General features: G+C 27.0%; 1 protein-coding gene across 1 annotated transcript in view; it reads left to right on the top strand.

The window, feature by feature from the left end:
• LOC111041751 (hemicentin-1-like) overlaps positions 1–23,817 on the top strand; it is a 181,349-nt gene that overhangs the window by 117,763 nt on the left and 39,769 nt on the right. The window contains exons 4-5 of the mRNA XM_022326151.1: positions 6,716–6,877; positions 9,959–10,093. Of these exons, the coding sequence (XP_022181843.1) occupies positions 6,716–6,877; positions 9,959–10,093 (297 nt within the window). The remainder of the gene's footprint in view (positions 1–6,715; positions 6,878–9,958; positions 10,094–23,817) is intronic.

The raw sequence follows: 23,817 nt of genomic DNA, 5'->3' as shown, positions 1-23,817 counted from the left end.
ATTCACCTGATACACAATTTTACAACTGTTCTAACCTAACTTAAATAATTCGATAATCTAAACTAAACTAAAATAATAAGGTAGCGATATAGATATCAGATTGTTTTTGTCATATCTGAAATCTGGTCATGACATAAAACCTTATTATTATACTATTGCCTACTATAATTCAATACCTACCTATTATATAAAACATTACTATTTCTGGATTTTTACTTTCAAGATAATCATACGGAATAATTATTTTTCTTCTATGAAATATATTATGTTATCACTAAAAAAAATATAGCATAACATGTATATAATAATTATACATAGTTCTTCATCATCATTATTTTCCAATTGTCTTTCTTGAATAAATTGCAAAAAGTACCAAGTAGGTACTCGCATATGAAAATATTATATATTTTAAACGTATAATTAAGAACTGCTTAGTTCTTACCGCAACACCGAATCCGAAAATTGAAGTCGGCTTCAATTATCGACTAAGTGGAATTCTAATTTAGTTATCTTATATTTATAGTCATCTTACAAGTATATATTATAGTCAATTTTAAATAAAACCTTAAATCATCAAAATATAAGTAAGGCATTTTTATCAAATAAATATTCTGGTCATCGTACATAAACGTTTTTGTATATTATTTAAAGTGTCTTATATTTTTCGATATTATAGAACACGCCGATAGTTATTAAAGTCGGTCATATTTGTTTATGCTATTTTTATGAATAAGCCCTGTCGTAACCCTAACCCCTTTCATATGCCACAAAATGCTGCGTAGTCCTAAAAAATCAACCCTTGGTTGTATACTTGTATCAACTAATGGCCATCTATAATATAATGCATTCATCAACAGTATATTATGAACATTAAATTGTGGAACGTCGGTAGATCATACAACTTTAAGCTATATAAATAAAAATGTTGTAAGTTTAAGACATGGTGGTTTTTTTTATGAAAATTTTATATACAAAACAAAAACTAAATGTGAATATGCAATCAAACTATTGAATTAAGTAGTGAAAGTTAAAAAAAAAATGATTTTAATAACTCTTACAAGGTTTATCAGAGAAAACCGTCAACTTTGGTCAAGAACGTATAAGAACGTATCTCAAATATTGTTTGTAATAGCTGGGCTGCACAGTATTATACAATAATATACAATAACATTACAATAATATACAATAATATTATGAACTCTCTCGAGGTTCTATGGATAGTCGATGCACTGCGCATCGTCGTCTCTATGTTTTGGTAGAGAAGGACGAATGAATCTGATTTATTAAGAAACTTTTATGCGGCATTAGATTTATACAGTAACTAATAGTGATGAAAAGTTTTTTAATATCTAACCTAATACGTAATGGAGTCTTCTCAATTTGTCGAGGAATGTTTACCACGTCGTGTCCAGCAAAACTATACACGTACAAACAACTGGATTTAAGGTTAGCACTAGAGTTGGCCGTGTTTCAGTTACATAATAGTTGTATACACAAACATTTTCAATTTTATGAACAGATCGCATAATTTAAAGTATAATGCAGAGCGTGCCTATTGAATTTGAATTGGATAATGAATATGAAGACTCATATTTACGTCACATGCGTAAATACTAAAATATATTAAATATGTAGGTACCCAGAGAATATAGATATGATATGTTAAGGGGGTTCGAATCTATTTTTTCTGCTAAGAGGTCGACTTAATTACTCTATAAGGATTCTGATAACAGGTTTAGATTAGATCCCTGATATTGTTTTCGTTTAGTTGAGCTTATTAACAATTTCAATTAAATTTGTACTTACCTATATTACTTACTAGCTGAATCACTCGGCGTTGCCCGGAAAAAATCCTTTTGGGTGTAATTCACTCTGCATAGGTATGGAAGCAAAATCATAAGGATAGGTTGCAGGTAGCTGGAAACCGCGGACCGCCGTGCCACACAATACGTATTGGCGGCGAATAATTATAATTGTTAATTACTCCTCTAAAACGCAACATTTTTGAAAATACTTTCTTATTGCTCGGTGAAAATATGAGAAGAACCTCTATTCCAAATTTCAAGTCCGTACGTTGCGTAGTTTTTGAGATACAGCGATCAGTCAGTCAGTGGTATTTGGATTTTATGTATATAGATTTTACTTTCAAAATTTTAATGTATAAACATTTTTAATAATACATAAATTACACTTCTTCGGACGGATATAAGTAAAATATGGTAAAGTTGTTATTAGGATCCTAACCATATACAATATAAATAAATTTAAGTCTGTTGTTAATATTTCATAATCTATACGATATTGAAGTCTGCAATATTCAGTCTAAATTTTGCCTTTACAGAATTTCTTACAGTCGGTGAGTTTTAATCTCATTAAAAATAATGTCATAAGACAGTGACAAACGTTTAAAATATTCCTGATGTTTATTTGTAACGAACGTTGAGTTGTAAGTGAAATAATAGTGAGCAATTTTATTGTTTTTGATTTAGGTCCAACATCACGTTTTTTTATTATTCTCTTTAAAACGCTGAAACAACTATATTATTACTTACTAAAAATTTTAAAACATTTTCTTAAAAACTAAAAATTAATTCGTCTGGTTTGAAATATTATAATATAGTATTTGATTTCGAACTAGCTTAGACTAAATTGATTTATCAGCCAATGTTTAGTTATGCATAAAGATTAGATGAAATAGGTACACATTTTAAAACACAATAATTGGATAGTGGTTGAGTAATTTAAAAAAAAAAAATGAGCATAATTTTTGAATTTTTGAATTTTCAATATTCCTTTGTTTTCTTATTCTGAGAAACATGTAATTTAAAAATACAAAAAGAAAATAAAATATAATTTTTTTTATATTATAATAATCATTCGGAGATTTCACCCTGATCTAAAAAATTTGATTTTTATAGCAAATATACGTTTGTATCTGTACGGGGTACGGAATGAGATACTTTTAAAAAGGAACTTTCCAACATTGGCCACACGTACTTGAATCAATATTCAAACATTGAAATGGCTTTTTATGCTTGATAATTATTTAATGTTTGTATTCAGTCGATACTTGTCGAAAAGACTGAACGCCTTGCCAGGGTCTCTTCAATATTTATTGCACTGTGCAATTATATTTACAACGGTTAATAATTTAACATTGACAATATATTTCGTCAGGTAAGTAAACGAGGGATATTTGAGATAAAATCAATAATAACCATAATTATTATAATGCTGAGTACAATATTTGTTCTGGTTTCAAATAAAAATCACGATCTTTTTAGTGATCTATTATAGCTCTTGATGATATTGAATCCGCTCAGCATACACTACTCCCATGATAGTTCTCACCCCATAAACTCAGTAAATGTAATAACACTTTCGTATAAAAAAACACATTATACCTATACAGATCTGGACTTAATTATTCGTGCGACAAACTGACTGTTGACGAGAAATATATTTCGTCCAAGACGTGTCCTGCTACAAGTTAAAGACCGGACCGACCCTCCGTAATTACATCAATTATTATTGTTTCGCGAACTATAACGAACAGAGAGCGGACCGGACGCGGTTTGACGTCGGACAAATTGCAGCGTCTTCGTCGCGTGCGATCACCTGGCGACGGTCACGGCAGGGGCGGCAGCGTATGGCGGACGACAAACTATACAGACAATTATTATTATCATCATTAGTATTATTATTATTATTATTTTCGGTAAACCGTTTAGGACGCTATTCGCGAGATCATAATATTATAATTTGCCGGTTCGATGTTATAACATTTCGGATGGCGGCGCCGTTCGTGTGGGAATATAATTGTTCGTGTCATTTCAAAAATGCGCCGTAATAGTTGTCTCGCGTACTAAGCGCAGGTATTATTATTATTGCGACCCGAACTTTTGCCTCAGCCCGCCGTGCGCCGAATGTTTTGCTTTGAAGTAATCGCCGCCGTCCCGACGGGAACTTTACAACTCAAGTTCATTCGGTTCGTGTTAAGTTGGGCGACTGAAGTAATAAGTTATATCACACACAATGTGAAACACACTCGGAGCCGCGTTGGACACGATTACCGCCGGGGCGTAATAATTAAATAAATAATCCCAAGAAACTTTTTTTTTCTTAAGCGCACAATATAATCGACGTGCCCACGTGAGTTTGGTGTTTAATAGTTTTGACATAAAGCCATAAGTCTATGTCATCGTGCCTGCATTATGACGTTAATGTACTTATCAAGTATTAATCTTGTGTACAGGAAGTATGGATAAGTTCGGGCGTGTGTGGCCTATTATATTATTATAGATTATGGTTGCAACTTGCAATGTATATTAATTGTGTATACATTTATAAATTTTGAATTTATTTGAGTATTTTTGTTAATAACTTACATCATTGTATATTGTTTTGTTAAAAACAAAAACCTGCTATTTCTATAAAATATAATATATAATATTTTAAGTTTTACGTAATGAGTAATTTTTAAATTAAAATCTACAACCAGACCACCAATCAAACATCAACATCATCATCTCATCTTCCTAAAGGAAGTATAGTTATTCAACTTAATATTATGAGAATTACCTATAATGTAAAATATATCTAATGATCTAGTAGCCAACGTGACTAAGATTCATAAAAAATTAAATAAAATCCCCATATACTTTCAAAATAATATTTTATATATTCATTCCCTATGATTTGATGGTAACAGATGTAATTTTCAACGTAAATGGCTTATAAATTAAGTTCACATCACGATTTAGATTAAGTGAAATTTGAATATATAACTTAGGATAAAAAATTCGAACTCATCAATAGCATGGTGTATAATAATTAATAATATATTAGGTATAATATTATATTATTATGTTCATCTAAATTAAATGTCAATATAAATATAATTTTTTTTTTAGTGGCCCAGGTAGAATCGTTCATTAAATTATGTTATTATGTTTTATTTAATTTATATTTCCTAGACAGGTCTAGTTGGGATCAATACCATATGGTAACTTTATTTCGGATTGTTTTGGGTACTCGTATTCTACAATAATATTAATTAAACTTAAAATTAATACATTTAGTGATACAATATAATCCTTAGTCTCTATTATTTTAGGAGGTTTTGTACAGACAGACATTGTATGAATCTATACAATTATCTCAAGTTTCTTGCTAATAGATTGGAATCTTTGTCCAGTTTTGAATAAGTGATATTCTGTGGTATGAAAATGCTTACAATTCTCTCAGACTTGTAACAGTATGAAATTTAAATTAGGAATTCCTGGTACTATAATCTGGTATATAATATTGTTGCCATCATACACTTTACAGTTAGAAAATATTCATCTACTTATATAGGTAGTGACTATATTTTTATGATTTTTAGTTGTGATAAGGACTTAGTATGTTTATAAGTTATAATACTAGTATCAATTCATTCTGATTATTATAATGTTATATCGTATAGTTATTATAATCGTTGTAGACATTTTTTGAACAATAATATATTATTTTCGAAAAGATAATAATACGATGCTTTGGTTTTTTAAATGCAGTACCCAGATAAAGACGTTGGTTCACATGATTTGTTTTTGACATTTCAATGATTAAGCTGTGTCTATCTGTATTATAGATTGATAAACTATGAATTTTAAATGTGATCTTATTGGTGGTTTATAGATCGTTTAAATGTTGATTCATTCATTATAATTTTTTTATATGAAAATATATTTTTTTAGATTGATTTAATTTTTTTGAAATATTTTTTCTTTTAACCCATAAATTAACTTATTTCATGAGTACACATCAGTACCTATTTATATATATATAATAAAATAATGCAATACACCTCTGGTGTGCTTATACGTATTACTGTTGAAAGGCATATCATAATAATATTATAATTGTATATAAAGTAAAACGTATTATTGTTGATAATAATTCAATATCTATGTATTGCATATAAATGGATATAATAAATAAGAAAAAAAAAAGAAAGTTTGTATACTTCCAATTTTTTTTGTACTTTTTAACATTAAAAAATCGTGAAATTGGTCAGTTTAGAACACATTCAATTTTATGTTAAATTGCTATAACTGTCATTAGTTTAACTTTATCGAATTTATGGAGTTTGAGCTGGTATTTAAATACACTTTGCTTAATTTTCCAAAGCCATCTATACAATGCTCGTATTGTTTAAAATCCGTTTCATGTAGGTAGTAAAGAATACAAATAAGAATTGTGTTTTGCATTTTTTGACAAATGTTTGGATTTTATGGTTCTTAATCGTTATTTTTTTTTCCACAGAATTTTAAGAATCTTAAACCATTCAACAAAAAAAAATTGAATTGTTGATTTAAATTTAATATTATAACATGATCAAAAAATGTATGCAGAAAAAAAATAATTTAAAAAATTGTATTATTTTGTTCTTGGAGAATAATCATAATTTTATAAAATTACGAGTACCTGTAAAGAAATGATTTTTATTTCAATATGAAAGAACAGGTCTTGTAGGTATGCCTGATTGTGTCATACAACTTTTTAGAAGTTAATTTATAAATATTGTTAAAAATCAAAAACAAGGTCATTTATCGACTTATCGTATATGCGTAAATTATTTTAAATTGTAAGGGAAGGTGCTTAATGTATTTAACATTTACATTTCCTGTGGTACTGGTATTTAAATTCATAACAATAACGACATTTTTTCCAGGTATCGTGGGTTCGTCGTCGAGATTGGCATATACTAAGCTCCGGTGTTTTTATGTACACAAATGATGACAGATTTCATGTAATGCATGCAGACAACGCAGATAATTGGGATTTACAGATCAAATATGTACAAAAGAGAGATGCTGGTTCATATGAATGCCAAGTATATACATTTTTATCATAAGTATAAATTAGTAACCATAATAGTATTAGGAAAACTGTACATTACAATTAAGATAAATAAATATTAGAAATGTTTTATCACCGTAAAAAATAAATTAATATTGTGTTATCACCTAAGAAAAAAGTTAAAGGTAATACATTTTTGTTTCAAAAACATTCATATATCAACATATTATATGTAATACACATATTGTGCTGTTCAATGTTAATAATCACATAAAAAATTATGAATAAAGTATTCTGTTTCTAAATACAACATTTACAAATTACTGCCATTTCAACAAAATATGTTTAAAAATCAAAAAGTTAATTATTATGGGCTAATACAAAAGCGATTACATGACAAGAGAAAACATTTAATTTCAAGGATATGAGAGGATTATTCAAAGCATACAAAATAAAGTAAATACTATTATATACCTAAGTTTTATTTTCCAGTTATATTTAGGCTGAAAATTAGTAACTATACAACACTAAAAATATAGGTGTGTTTATGCGGGTAGCTGCCTACCCACTAATTTCTGCAACATGCAGCCTATTCATTTTCGAGTAGACAAAATACCATTATACCTATACCAGAATCATACTAGATAGAAGTTCAAGGAAAGGGGCACTTTGAGTGACAGTAACTACAAACAACGTCTTCAATTTTATGAATTTTTAACAACCCACCAACAAAATAATTTGAAATACATATTCGAAATGTAGACAATTTTCATACTTAAAACACTTAAAAATAAAATCGAGAGTATGTATATTTTTCATAATTTCAAATTGCTATGACATAAATTGATGATGTTCCTCGTATTATATTTTAAAGACTTGGGTATTAAAATTAAAAATGTTATAAATTATTAAGTATTTAATTGTTGATATTTTTACGAAAATCGTCAATATAATATTGTTCTTAACTTCAAACCCGTGTAAAATAAATAAATGTGATTTTTTATATTTAAAAAAACTATAAAAGTACAACTTTTGAGGAACCTTGTAAAGTTGTATACCTTTTTCTTTTTCAGGATTTTTGACTTAGAAACAGACATTTTATCACTAAGTATAGTTAAGTTGAAAAACAACTAAAATTGTATACAATTTCCAATGACCATAATTTATAGCTCTAGACTATTTTGATAAGTACCTCGAGTTTCACCAAAATAATAACTAGTATATCTAATTTCCTTCTAAAAAGCCCCTTCAAAGTTAAATATTGAAGTTATTTCTGCTGCAAAAATTTAAAAAAAACACTACCAAGAACACTCCTCGTAAAAATAATACGCTCCATAACACCCTCCCAGAATTTGACTGTCTTGCTTATTAGGTATGACATTTTTTTAAATTTTAACTATCAATAATAGTTTGGTACATAACGTTCAATATTGTGTTCATAGATTATAGTAATATAATATCATGAAATGATGATATGATATTTTTATTATAATTTATTATATAGAATAAAATAGATTGCCAACTATGATGATACGCGAAGCTACAATAAATTCGTCTTTTAAAAGTGGCCCATGGGGTCTAATGACACCTATTTACTGTTGATAATGAACATAGATAATTTTTACATATTATACAAATTATTTAATGATATCTCATATAAACACGAGTGATAACTGATAACGAACATTGGCCACGACTAAAATGGCGACCAGTAGCTTCAATAAATTACATAGGTGCTTTATCGCGGGTAGCAATCTAGTTTAGGTATTCTACACATCTGTGTTTTTACCCGAAATGTAGGATATCAGTGCTAATGATCATGATTTTTGAAAGCGGAAAAATTTAGTTTAATAATAACTATAGCTTGGACTCTATAAAGTATAGACAATAAGGATTGATTTATAGTATGATTTGAATTAAAGTTTTGTCTTCGTGTAGTTGCAACCTATATGCAAGTAAGCAACACACACGTACCTACACAAAATACACAACACCAAATGTTGATATTGCTTTGATGTTTACCCACCCCTGAAGGATCCTTCGATATACATTTCGAGTACTTTGCTATCCCAAATCCCAATGTTGTGAACTTATTTGTATGACAGACTAATTTAAATTTTCCACGAATGTCTGTTCTAAGATCAGTAAATCACTCTAAACAAGCGACATCTTAACGAATACTACTTATTGTGTTAACAAACACTGATTGTCTGATATCACAAGTTCGAAACAATGTTCAAAGTTTAAGTACAGTTTAAGTGTGTAAGATTTAAACAGTAAATATTATACATTTATTCGTATTGCTTAAATGTTCGATATGTGTTTAATAATTGTATATATACATACAACTAAACCTAACAACATATTATATTTTATCAGTTATTTATTAAATAAATATTTTTTATAATTTTATTCCCTCAAATATGATAACATTATAATATTATATACCATTATTCTTTTTATAATATTTTCAATAGTGAGATTTCTCAGGTGGTATATTTGAGATGAATTTTGGTAACAAAGTAGGTAATGGATAAATATGTCATCCTTATTAATTTTTAGCCCTTAAGACAAAGAAACTGATAGATATGTACATTAAGATGATGGAAGGATGATGGTTTCAATTTAATTCGTACAAATAGCTGATTTGACGCTCAGAGCTTAAACTATTAAACTATTATACTATTAAATATTATAGCATATCAGAAAACATAAAACTATATTTAAAAAATAACCACTAAACATAGATTTTACTTTACCCAAGAAATAATTTTGACTAAAATTTCATTCCTGTTAGAAAGGCACAATTTAAAGAGTTTTAATGAGGTTGCGAGTCCTTCTGAATATTCTCGCTTGCATAATATACTCACAAACTCATTATAATTGACTAGTCGGTATATCAAATATTCATAAATCGATTTAACAGGTGAATAACTTATATTTTATATAGGCATATAGCTATGTACGATTTTTAACGATTATTTGGTATAGTGATAATTACATTTACAAAAGTATAAAATACAACTGTCAAAGATTTTGTTTCTTAAAATTATGACAAAGTTTATTTCGTATAAATATTATTAAATATTATATTATGATGAATTTGTGATTTAAGGTGGCGATGGGAACGGGTATTGCTTCGCATTACTATAATTTGGATGTAATTGTACCAACGGCTCGAATTTTAGGAAGAGAAGAGTACCATATTGGCAAAGGAAGCACAATAAATCTTATCTGTGTCATTGAAAATGTAAGTTTTAGTTTATTAAATTGTATTTAAATAGTTTTAATGAATAACAACACATTATATTTCATAATTAATACATAGGTAATGGTTTAAAACTAAATTTATTATTAGCTGGAATAATAAATAATACATACGCAAATATTGTTGAATACTTAGGCATAAGACGCTTATTTTAAATTAAAAATATATACAAATATATTAATCAAAATATTATTTTTTAAATATATTTTATAAATTTCATGTTTGATCATATAGAATATTAAAGTAATATGTTTATTATATGTATTAATATGTATAATATCTTTAATTTTTTTCTTTAAAATTTAACTTATAAATATATTATGTTCTGATAGTATTCACTAGTTGTTATTTACACATAGTTAGTATAGGTAATGCTGTTACGAAAAAAAAAATTGAGAAATTATTTTTAAAATGTGAATTGCGTACACTAACAAAAAATATAAAATGCTAAAAACAATCAAAATGATATTTGTTTAAAATAAAATATATCACAATATTGTTATCATTATACATATTTATTATCAAATATTTCCTAAACATATTTATGTAAATTTGTTTGAATAAGAATATTTTAATACTAGTTTTGAGCAATCACGTTCCTTTAGTTCCATTCCATATATAGAATTATTAGTTCGATGGATTTGTTACTAGCTTAATGTTTTCAACAAAAAAAAAATTAAATAATTTTGACAGATTATAATATGTTAAATATATTTAAAAAAAAACTATTTAAACTAAATAATAAAATATAAATTAATATGTTTTACAGTACTTTGGTACTAATTGTAAGTTGTTACTTTATATTCTGGCTTAGAACTTTATTTAAAAAGCTATACGCATTCTAAATTTATAAGCAGAGCACAACAGTTTATTTTAACACATATTACAATTTTGTGTTAAGTAAAAGTTTTAGGCAAAGTAAAGTACCATATACGAATTAACACTCATCATCTTAAATTAATTAATTTTGTTAAAATTATATTTCAAGAAATCGTAAATACTTATTTAAAGAATAAAGTAACTAGCGAGTAAAGATAAATCACCAAATTCATAGTATTTTGTTGTGTAAGGTTTTTGCATCTATAATTAATGCTGACATACTATAAGTACTTAATCGTATACACGGCTCAAATGTTTTTAATATTTTTATTTGATTTTGTTCAGAGTATTTCAAGTTTGAAATACCTATATTCCAAATATTTATATGAGTGTATTAGAATTGTTATTTATTATATTTAAAAACTTTGTAAACATAAGATAATCTACAGAAATGGAGTACCAATATATTGTAGTAAATGTATTTTATACCTTTTTCAATTGTATTCGAAATATACACTAGGTACGTATAAAACTGTTATTTGTAGTCAATACATTCACAGTTTAATTAAGTGTTGTAAACTTGTCAAGATTCAAGGGTTTTCATTATAAAAAAATATAAGTAATGTCAAATGGTAAAATGCATTCAAACCTTTTTCGATCTGTTTAAATTGCACACTTTATAAAACAATATAAATGTAAATATGCTTGTGTTCACATAATTTTGTAAATGCGTAGAGGTATTATATTATATTTAAAGGCCAGGACAAATAACCAATAGGTCTGTTTAGAGACCATCTTGGGTCGGCGATAACCACTTAAAACTAAGCGTACATCATAGTAGCCAAAATATCTTAGAATAGGTTGGGAGATGGAAACCTATATCTAGGTACCTTAGTTAACAAAGGCAAAGGCTTAGCAATAAAATATTAAAATCGTATTTTTTAGTCAAAAGCCTGAGTTCTTCAATAAATTAAATTAAATGATAAAATATTTTAATATCATGTTAAATTATCAATATTATATTGTTTTTAAAAACGGTACGAATGTAGTAAACCCTAACACCAATATTACATGTAATATTTTATAGTTTTGTTAAACCATTGTTAAGGACTTTAGTTCTTACTATAAACATTTTAATAACTGAAAAATTATTAGTTTGAGCTTTGTGTAGGTATATAAACATTTTCAAAAAAAAAAAATATCTATTAAATAACTTAATGTTAAAATAGAAAGTTGTGTTTTCGTATTAAAAAGAGAAGTTTGTATTACCGCAGAACGCTACTTAAGTAGTAAAAAAACCACAAGAATTAAAAATATATGACCTTTAAATAAATTTAAAAATTCTAACAAAATCAAAATTTGAATAAATTGTATGGAAATTGTGGATAAACATGCGTAGTGAATCACCTTGTATATCATAATATATGCTGGATATTTCGTATTATTTTTCTAGTATAATACCTAGGATAACAGCAAGAACATCTTGATATCATATTTTATATTTTTCATTTTTTTCTTCAGAAAACCTTAAACCTTAAGTATACTATAAGCTTGTACACGTATAAGAGACAGCATTATCATACCCCTAAAAATAAAAATAAATAAAACTTCCTTGTATACGTTAATAAGACTTGCACCACCTTATATTTAGAATATAATTAAAATGGGAATACCTATCTGTAATCAACAGTCTACTATAAATTGTAAATATATATCACCTTCATGTCTGTAATATTATAGCAGCTGCTATATGGCTGTATGAATAAAAAATGTTGTAATTAAAATCGTTGTAACTTATTATAAATTGTTAAACAATATTCTATATTATACTCGTTACTATCTATATTCACTTAATTGATAACGAAATAAATTATTTTACATTTAAGTTTCTACCTAATGATACGTTTATGTGATAAAAGTATTTTGTTATAGTTATATCTGAAAACCGAATTCTTAATAATAAATAATAACAACAATTAATAAATAAATATACGCAAATATACACTAATAAAGGTAAAAACATTTAAATAGGTATGCTAGAAAAACTATAGTTTACAATTCAACTGTTATAATTATACTTATAATATTATTTTTAAGTGAAAAAGTGCATAAATTATAGAGGGCCACAATATTTCCTAACAATATTTCTAATGTTTGTTATAATAAAAAGTTAAAATTATATTCTGTAAACGTATTTAACAAAACTTTAATACTAAATACTTTGGCCCCCACCGAACATGTTCAGGTTTTGTCCATTATTTTCTCGAAAAAAAAATAATAATAAAAGAACTAGAAAAACTACAAGTTTAGTAAGGTTACAACAGTAGGCATGTTCCATATTTATTTTTGTGAATTTATATTAGTGATACTGCACTTTACTTTGACGGTTGTTTTTGGAGCATTATAGGTAGTTACATACAATTGATATAGATGGGGAATTATTTTGCATAAGAAGATCTTCGGAATTAATTCTCTCGCTTTGGGTTGTTTTAGAGATATTTTTTAATAATGTTGGTCCAGTATTTTTTCTGTTAATATTATTCACATTTAGTTTTAATAACTGCACTGGTTTTATTTTTAGGAAAGATATTTACACATTGTTCAATTTTTTTTAGTTAAGAGTAAAATAGTAAGAGTAAGATTTTTTCTGTAAATAGTAAATTGTAAAATTCAAGATTTTTGATTCTTACAATTATAATTGAGGGATCAACTTTAATTGACAAAATCAGGATTGACGTTGGATTTATTCATAATTAATCTAAATATTTTAATAATCTAAGGTAATACTAAGTAATTAAATATCTATACATCAAGTATAAAAATATCAAAAATTAAATTAAAATATATATATATTTATAAATGTTAATGGATCAAATAATATTTATACCCAAAAAAATATGCAGACAAATGCATTTAAATTAAAAATATTTAGTAACACCTGAAATATGCAAAAACATGCAGCATCTATACAGTTTTGTCATTTTATAGATCAAGTAATGATTATTATGAAAACTCATTGACTGCATATATAAGATGCAGATAAAAATAGCAACTTACATTTTATGTAAAATTTGGTTTTAGGCACTTATATCAGTTATATCTTATAGATTATATATTTCAGGAGATCCGTATTAAAACCTAATCATCGAATAATAGTTAGCATTAAGTGACAAAACATTATGTTATATCCATTGAGTGTCTATTATTATTACAGCGTCCAAATAACTTCTTTCATAAACAGAAAATCTCAGAACAAATTATTTTGTTAGTGTGAAATAGCATTAAAGTATAAATATTGTATGATAAATGCTGACAGTCACCACTTAAAGTACACATGCCAAACTACAATTGACACATTAATCTGACAAATCGATAAAATATTACGCATATTTAATAATATTGAATGTTGATATTTAAGATTCGCATATTGATTTTTGGTAAATGTTGACATACCCATAACACGGCATCGGTTAATGTTGAAATACATAATATGACATATTATGCTCGAATTACACACTTTTATCCAAATAATAGATACTAATATTATATAACATACGACACACTTGATTATTAAATCTTTAAGTTATTACCATACATGTTGATGAAAATAATTATCATCATCATATGTAATACAACTGTTAAAATGTCTTGGAATCAACTTGAACGCGATCTGCATTACCCATGTTTACAATTTACAAACGTAGTAATTTGTGTTGTATTTTGTAACTATTTTGTGCGTATTTCTACGAAAGCCAATATCAAGGTTGATAATATGTTTCTAGTATTTGTGATTTATCATTGTTAAATTGGCACACGCTTTCTCAAAATCAATATCACATAGTTAGTGCAAATACAGGTTGAATTCTACTGTATTTTGTAATATTATATGCCGTGGGATAACAATTTAATCCAGAACTTATTTTATTTCAATCTTATATATTCTTACTTTCAAATAGGAGCAGAACCATATTCCAACAGTCGAAGATAAGATTTTATAAGCATACTCGTACAGTCAGTCGCGCGTTTTGTGTCACAGAGAAAATAATTTAGTTTTAGTACCGCTTCCCTTCTAAAGGTATGATTGGAAATATTTGGTTATCCCTGCTACAACATATACGATTCTAATAAATCAACATGAGATAGATTTGTATACAAATTATTTAGTTGTACTATTTTAAGTAAATGGCTGTTACAACAATATTTTATGGCTAGTGACAAATCTAACGATAATATTTAGGGTTTAAATAACACGTCAAGTTAAAAAATATTTTTTTTTTATAATAATTGTTATGAATAACTTTGTTCTAGAGAACGAGAAGCATTTTTGTTCTTTATAAGAGATTTGAAATGTTTTTTTCCTAATACAATTTAATTAGAGTTATCTATATGATATATTAAGTATTAAAAATATTTTGTCTTATAAATTTTAATAATACCAATAAATCTAACCAACCATGTAAATAATAAACTACATATAAATGCTTACATTTATCATACATTTCATCAGAATAAGAGATTATTACCTGTATGATTATTATTATTATTATTCACTTTATAGCTACGAAAACTATATTTAGTTGTTAGAATGATGTTTATATTTTAAAATTTAGTCAAACTTATACGTTTTACAAATTGTGTAAGTAGGGACACATTTTTTTTCAAATTTAAATAACCATATTCTGCTAAAAAAAAGGAAAAAACTTCAGACTATTGTTTGGTTAAGTGAACAATTATTCAAATATTATTTACTTTAGATGAAACACTCATATTTATACCATCGTGACGTCGGCTAAAATGTATCTAATGGTATATGCATATCAGATATTTCATACTACATAAAAATAATTTTCCCAGTATGCATAAATTGCGAATACACCTCATGTTTTATAGTAACATATACTAACATACAATTTCTAACTGTAATTATGAAATATTAAAACACGTTGGAGTTGCATAATATAAAATAATAATAATATATTTTACTTATTTAAAAAAAAAAAAATAAGTGAATTTCAGACACTCAACATGCATATTATTTTTAAATACTAATAATATTTTTCATTCATACAATTTGTATTCCATGTAATTCTGTTTTGATGTAATATTCTGTCCACATTACATTTTTTATGTGTGTGTGTGTGTGTGTGTGTGTGTGTGTGTGTGTATGTGTGTGTGTGAACAATAAACAATCGTTTGGTTATTTTGGATATTTAAATTTCAGCTCATTAATTTTGTTATGAATTGCGGAATTTTAATAAGGAGAATAAGTCAATTAGTTTAGTAATTTATTATTCGTATCGTCTATGAGCCAAGGGTTAATAATTTTTTTATTGAATTTTTTTAGAAGTGCGTTTATTCTTAAATATTTTATTAAGTAGGTACAATATTAGTATTGGATAAGTTATTTAAAAAAATAATTAGGTGATACATTACCTATCATTTAACTGCATTGCAATTACTTTACTTTTCTATCCAAAAGTGCTCTAAGTTACTTGTAGGTATGTAAAAAAAACAACTCTCGAATATTGCTCTAATTTTTTAACAATCGTCATTTGACAATCAACTGCAGTATAAATAGTAAACAAGTTTAATTTTAAAGGGTTTCTACAATAATAATTAACAGTTCATTCATAGTAGTTATCAAATTTAAATATTAAAATAAATTATTATAAAAAAAGAAAATGTCAATATCTAAAAATATGTAAAAAAAAAAAAACAATTATATCAGCCCACGCAACCTATTTATATAAAACTTGTTTGACATTTTTTGGTGCATGTATACAATAAGTTGTTATAACTACTGAAAACTGAACTGTGACAAGTTAAATTTTAAATATATCCTAACAAAATTATGTAACGCTTTACAAACAATATCATATATTCATTAGCCTAACACTCGTTACTTCCGTTGCGTTACTAATCAACAATGTAGTACTGTTCATTGGTTGTATTTTGAGTACCTAAGTAAAACGAGTTATGAATATATTATCACAGATCCATTAATTAAAACGTGTTTGAAGAAAAAAAAAGCATAAATTATTTAATTGTGAACATATAAATATAACACGGTACCCATATTTATGTTCTATACAAACGCAATCGGATTATATTTTAGACTTGAGCCGTTTTTATAAAATTCCAACATTCGTAAGTCAAATTAACTTAATTTTATGCTATACATATTTTAACTGTTGTAAAAAATTAGTATGAAGCTTTGGAAATTGTTGAAAGTCATCAAAAATCTCGCCCACTAAACATTCTACAAAGTATTACGATTACCTAGTGGTATTTTAGTGGCTGACATATATTATAAACAACATGGGGTACTATATCATTATGTTATAATAATTACCTACATTTTAACGAAGTAAAATATATTATAATCCATAGGTATGGGAAAAAATACGAATCACTTAATTTTATATTATTATCAAACTTATAGGTATGTACATAATATAATGTATTATAGGTAAATAGTATAAACTGATAGTTTTGTGATTTAAAGTTTGTATTAGCCATTTAGGACAAGAACGATGAAAACTCATAATTCTTATTTCTTTTAACAGTGTTCTTTATATCATATTTGTATTATTATGATTTTTATAATCTGGCCATTATATTTCCCTCACTGACATAAATTGTATCTTTCAGCAGTATGACACCGAATAATACAAAGTTATTCCTAAATACGGACGGCTTGGAACATATTTTAACTTTTTTCAAACAATTTTTAAAAACCCGATAACAACAAGAGACTTTTGAAATATTTATGTATGCACTTAAGAGAATAAAAAAATGAATAGGTAGAATAGCGATGTATGTTATAGAAATATTTTGAACTCTAGTTACCTATTTCATTTTACGATGAAATAACTTTCATTAAAATTCAAGAGTATATACTGTTGATATAGCTACCTATGTATTATTTCATTTTGGAACTATTCGAAGCTATCAAAGCATATTTGTATGAATGTCATTCGTTCTGAAAAAAAAAAATGCTTTATTTTCAACAGACTGTTAATGTAATGGTATGCAGTTAAGTACACATGTACACCTAATACTTAATAGTTGGGTAATAAAGATATAATGTATACAAATATAGTGAAATATGCATGAATATTTCAAATACCTAATTTTAAATAAAATATATAATTTACAATGTAATGTATTAATAGACTTAATCAATGCTAAATAATTATTCTAGAAAGTTATTATTAGTCAACATGTGGGTTTTTCTTTGCTATTTAATTAGAAAATTAAGATAGTTATTAAGTTTAACGCATTTCAATTTTCAACGGTTTTTATTCAAAAATTGTATTCTGCGTTAAGCCGCTTTCAGATCAAGGAAACATTCGTCAGAAACATGATAATGTGTTTCAGACAATTCTCATCGAGAATGTTTCTGGTTTAGATAAGTGGTAAAGTAATCGAATGTTAGTGACAATTGACTAATGTATTCTGTTTTGGACGATGTTTAAGTTAACAACAATTCTATATTGTTTTTTTTTTATCATTAGAATGGTACAAAGCAAATCATTCATATGATATTTACTTTCAAATTAAAACTTTGTAGAAATGTGATTAAACTTTACACTGTCTTTGTTAATTCCAAAATTAATTAAAAATTGGTATGAAAGTTATTTGACCTTTTTTAAAATTTTAGCTAGATATCCACTCACCAAAAATATATTAGTTATATTTTTATATAATATAATTCTTAAACAATTCTGTTCGTACATAATTCATACTAGGAATAATTAATTCAACTTTGTAATTTAGGATCTAAGTTTTTGTGTAGTAAATTAAACTACGTTGTTAGAATTATTATAATTGCTCAACTAATGTAAATTATTCACAAATTACTGAAAATAAATGTTTTGGAAGTCAATTTAATATGTAATACTAATATGAATATATCATTCACACACAATACGTTATCACAATCAAATCGTACTGTTCAAACTGTACATAAAATTAAATTAGATTTCAAGATTGGCCAAATTACATTCAATGTCATTGACTATTATACTTAACGAATATTTCATTAAATTAAGAACATTTATAATATTTACATTTGTTTAAATAATTATGAAAACATTAAAAATAATATTGAACATTGCAAAATGGGAAAAAAATGATTTCAATAATTAATATAAAAGAAATATGATTCGATTATAAAATACATCGAACACAGATACAGATTTCCAGTATGCACGAAATAACGCCTTGTTTCCAGACAATTAATTTCGCATCGAAAACGCCTGTGATTGGTTTACAGTAAACTAAATAACGTTATGAAATCCCTCGAGCGGTGGTTTTCTTACAACTTCTCTCGTCTCTTCACGATTCATAAAATCCAACGATTCAATAAATCTATTTTAGCTGGATTATCGCCGAAAAAATGAAAAGAATAATATAAAATCTTGGCGAAAGTTTTGTCAATGATATAATCAGAGTATGAAAACATCAACATGAAATAGATTTAAAAATGAGTAGGTAAGTAAATGAGAATAAAAGTATAAAATAACAATTGTTTGTATGATTTGAATTTATCAAGGATCTGTTTAATAAAATGTTAAATGTGTCAAATATTATAAACTTAAATGTCATTTTTACATTTTATACACGATAAAAACCAAAATGACAGTTAAACACCGTCAGCATAATTTATAATGGATTTCCACTCTTTTTTAAGGCCGTTTAACGGTGCATATATCAATAGAAATAATATTACGATTACATGCACTATTTTTGAATCAATTCTGAAATTTAAATAAAAAGCAAAATGTTCAGCAGTGTATGTTGAAAAAGCAAATAATTTCAGAAAATCGCAAAAATTTGCATTAAGTGTACCTACCTATTATTTATAAAGTTAAAAATATCAAGATAAAGAACGTTTATATAATATAATTACAGGAAAAAGTAAAAATTTAGCAAATAACTTTCATTTTTTCTTGTTAGTATACCTTTCTAGTTATCCTTTCATGCTTATATTGTTTTACAATGTAATTTATTAGTACAATTTATTATTTAGCAATATGTGCCTACACCCATATTGTATTTGCTTACATGCATAATAGAAGTTACTATTGTCCGTCGCTACCCAATCCGATGTTGTAGCATATTTACACAACAATATCAAGTATCCCAGCACTCAACATTAAGTTATATCATACGATTTAGATATGTGCCTATTACTGATGCCAAACCTAAAATTCAATAAAAAAAAGTCGCTAATATTTTCATTTCAACATGGAATGTTGACCATTGTCATTTTAACCTGTAAGTTGTAACCAAGGCAAAAAAATATGTATAATTTTGTAATTTAATAAATTCGAAAACCAAAAACTCAAAAAAAAAAAAAAATGATATCTGGATATTATCGGAAAAATAAATAACGAAAAACTAAAAAAACCAATTTTTGAGAAAACTGATTTGTGTTCTTTGATTTAACTCAAAAATGAATAACTATGTCCAACTTGACATTTTTACCAAATTGATACCTTCTGATTTACCTATTGATATTTCCTGTGCAATATGATACCGTTTTAAAAATATTTTGATGATTCTTCAGCTTCATTTATATTTTCCATACATTTGACATTTTAGATGTTTTTTTTTTGGATTTTTCTGTACATTTCTATAAACAATTTCTAGTCGATACCACCTCTTGGCCAGTCGCCTTACCGTCTCGAATCAATGTTTGGGGCCAGTTATCGTATAGCATAAATCCTCGATCAATGTCTTTCGTAGACTGCCTGCCACAAGAACTCGGCCAAGTTAAAATCGATGTTGGCGGTTGGCCACCTGTACTCGGGCAATGGAGGGCCAACGAAAAAAGACGCTGAAAAGACAGCTGTCGTCACACACTCAGGCAGACATCATTTGCGACGACTGTCCCTACGGGAATGGGGTCACGTGGTTCTACGACAGCAGAGAGTCAGTTGAGGAGGAGGAACTTCAGTTTGTGGTCCCCAAGGCACTGTCTCGAGTCCTCGACAGCGCCTCTTCTATTTGAAAAACGGTGTATCCAAAATGAGGATTGCTGGTGGTGAAATATATTTGTAATTTAGGACACGAACGATAAATATTGGAGGAGTCTACGAAACTCATAAAAAATGCATTAAATCTTAAGTGTCGAAAGTAATTTAGATTATAGGCGAGTTGACTGAAAGTGTGGGATTACATACCACGTCAGTTGTTTTACGAAAATACGCCATCACAGTGATTAGTTGCATTCGATATGCCGTCTCATTATATTTTTTTATTTTTTACTGTTCATTTAAAAAGTGCAAATTGGAAAACGATAAAAACGTGAAGACAAAAAAAACATTCGTTCTTTAATTCTTTATTACATTTTTTTTTAGTTTCTGAAACTTCATGACGGCGAATGGCCAATACTGCGGGCCCGTGATTTCTGCACAGTTTATCCCCTTTAAATGCATTACAAGTTCAAACACAAGCTTAGTTGTTTTATTAATATATCATTGTTTAATACTATATACAACAGCTGCGAGGTAAAAATATACATAAATACACGACCAATTCGACGTGCATTGATTTGTACTTAAAATGCCATCACAATATGATGATAAGAGAAAATTGTTAAGCTGTTATTTATTAAATACGAACACAAAAAGTAGAATTTTAATACAAACCAAAAGTTAGTATTATTTGACCAACAGCAAACGATAACCAATAACGAATGTTCGACGAATGTCGAATAGACGCTTTTGACGAACCTCCCGGATACCGACATGCAGTTCATCTGTCCATAATATAATATTAATATATCTAAGATTTCAAGAGCTGACTGAGATACATTTCCAAATACCAAGTATTTTGGCCAAGTAATTCTCGACTATTCCTGGTGCCACGAAGTAATTATAATACTATATTATAATATAATTACGTATTATATAAATAGTGTGGGCGTTTTAATTATTCGCGATAATACTGCTGAGTGCTGTTCATCGATCTATCATAGTACGATCCGATGATATACATATAATAGTGATGAAGATATATTATACCAGGTTTCTGCGAATCGTCTGGATATTTAATAGTATGCACACGCGATCACTCTCATTATTATGCGTACACGTGCCAATTTATATCAGACAAGAAGTCCGATACCTTCGGAGAAAAAAATGCCTCTGAGAAATAAATAATAATTCTACACAGCTATAGATCTATACCTCCAGTTACAATTGGCTACTGCCTAAAGGCCTACCCACCCTAACAGCATACCTTCTGGTGTGTAGCTTACACTGCAGTTACACGTTTATGTAAATAAGATGCTTACGACTATCGGTCGTGTCAGAGTCTCCTGTCAAGGGTATGGGTAATAATTTCCTCGAAATTTCTCACTACCTTCTGGTACTAGAGGTGAGGGAAATTTAGTATATTTATTTTTGCTAAGGATGACATTTCAGTGGGTGGATGTGACCCATTAACCTGAGCCCCCCTCCACCACCACATAACAGTGTGTCATATACTGTGCTAGTACCTATATAATATTATGACGAATAGTGTCTGATGCAGTGTCGGGTGTCGACCGAACGTCGGATATTGAGATTAAACGTGAACCATTTAAACATAATATTAGTCCGAGGCGTAGGTACATGATTTAAACTGACTAGATACCGAAGACCGATAATATATTTTCAAGTTATGACAATATCATGTATTTATGTATTAAATAGTACATTTAAAAAACAGTTGGAAGTTCTATTTAATTTAATAATAAATATACATATTCCACTGAACACAGTTTTATAAACCGGAATTTTCTTTAATAAATAATAGTTATAATATTACGTGGGTTATGGGTAATAAATTTATAATAATTGTATTTTTTTTCTCAAACATAAAACATAATTTATCACGAGATTCTTAAATTGTTTTTATGTTAAACAAATTGGTGACCTAAGTAGTGGTGGCATTTACCAAGTTATAAGTTATAAAACATTGCTCATAACTCAGAAGGCATAAACAAAATAATATGTCTTAACGGCAACATAGGACATCAATTTAAAATAGTAGTTTATTTTATAAATAAAATGTTTTTTTCTAGTATAATGAAATTTAAATTCAAGTTAAAGTGGAATTGTGAAACTTCTTATCAGTTAAATCGCGTTTGAGTTTATACTCCATTTACACCATATTATATACCCAGTCGGTGACCACCCAAGATTTTGGATAACATATTATCGTATGTTACGTTTTATCAACATAAATACGGATGTATAGTGAATTTAAAAAAAAAAAATGGTGATTGTATTTTGGCTAGGTTTTAAAATATATTTAAGCATAAGTTATTCAAATTCAGAGATTAAAGTGAAATAATTATATTGCATATCGAATAAAAATTATTCCATAATGAATATAAATGATTGCATATTAATATACATATATACATAAAAAATAATATATATTTTATAAAGAATACTTTTTTATCTCAAATTAATTTATCTGATGTATTAAATTAGATGTTAGATGCCTCAACAAACATTTGATTAAAAATCTTTTGAAGTACCTAAATAGAAAATGATAGACTTTGAACACCTTCTAAAACATTAATTTTTTTTAAAAATCTTATAGATGTTAACTAAAAACAGTTAGGTACCTAGTCCAAAATATTTTCCAGGTTGATTGATTTAATTACATCGTTTTAATTTGTATGTCTGTATGTTATCGCATCTTCGGCTATTTCATTTAAAATATGGAAATAGTTTTCAGTGGCTAGTACTTACCCATATTTTATATCAACTCCAAATTATTATCTATATGTCATAATACTTTTTGTTTAAATATAAACGCAATATATATTCTATATAGTTTATAAAATAAAATAAACTCGAATATAAACTTACAAAAAAATTTAC

This window comes from Myzus persicae, unplaced genomic scaffold (genome assembly GCF_001856785.1).
Source record: "Myzus persicae strain clone G006 unplaced genomic scaffold, MPER_G0061.0, whole genome shotgun sequence".
Taxonomy (NCBI): domain Eukaryota; kingdom Metazoa; phylum Arthropoda; class Insecta; order Hemiptera; family Aphididae; genus Myzus; species Myzus persicae.
Note: the sequence above shows the minus strand (reverse complement) of the source record. Positions and strands in the feature narration are given on the sequence as shown.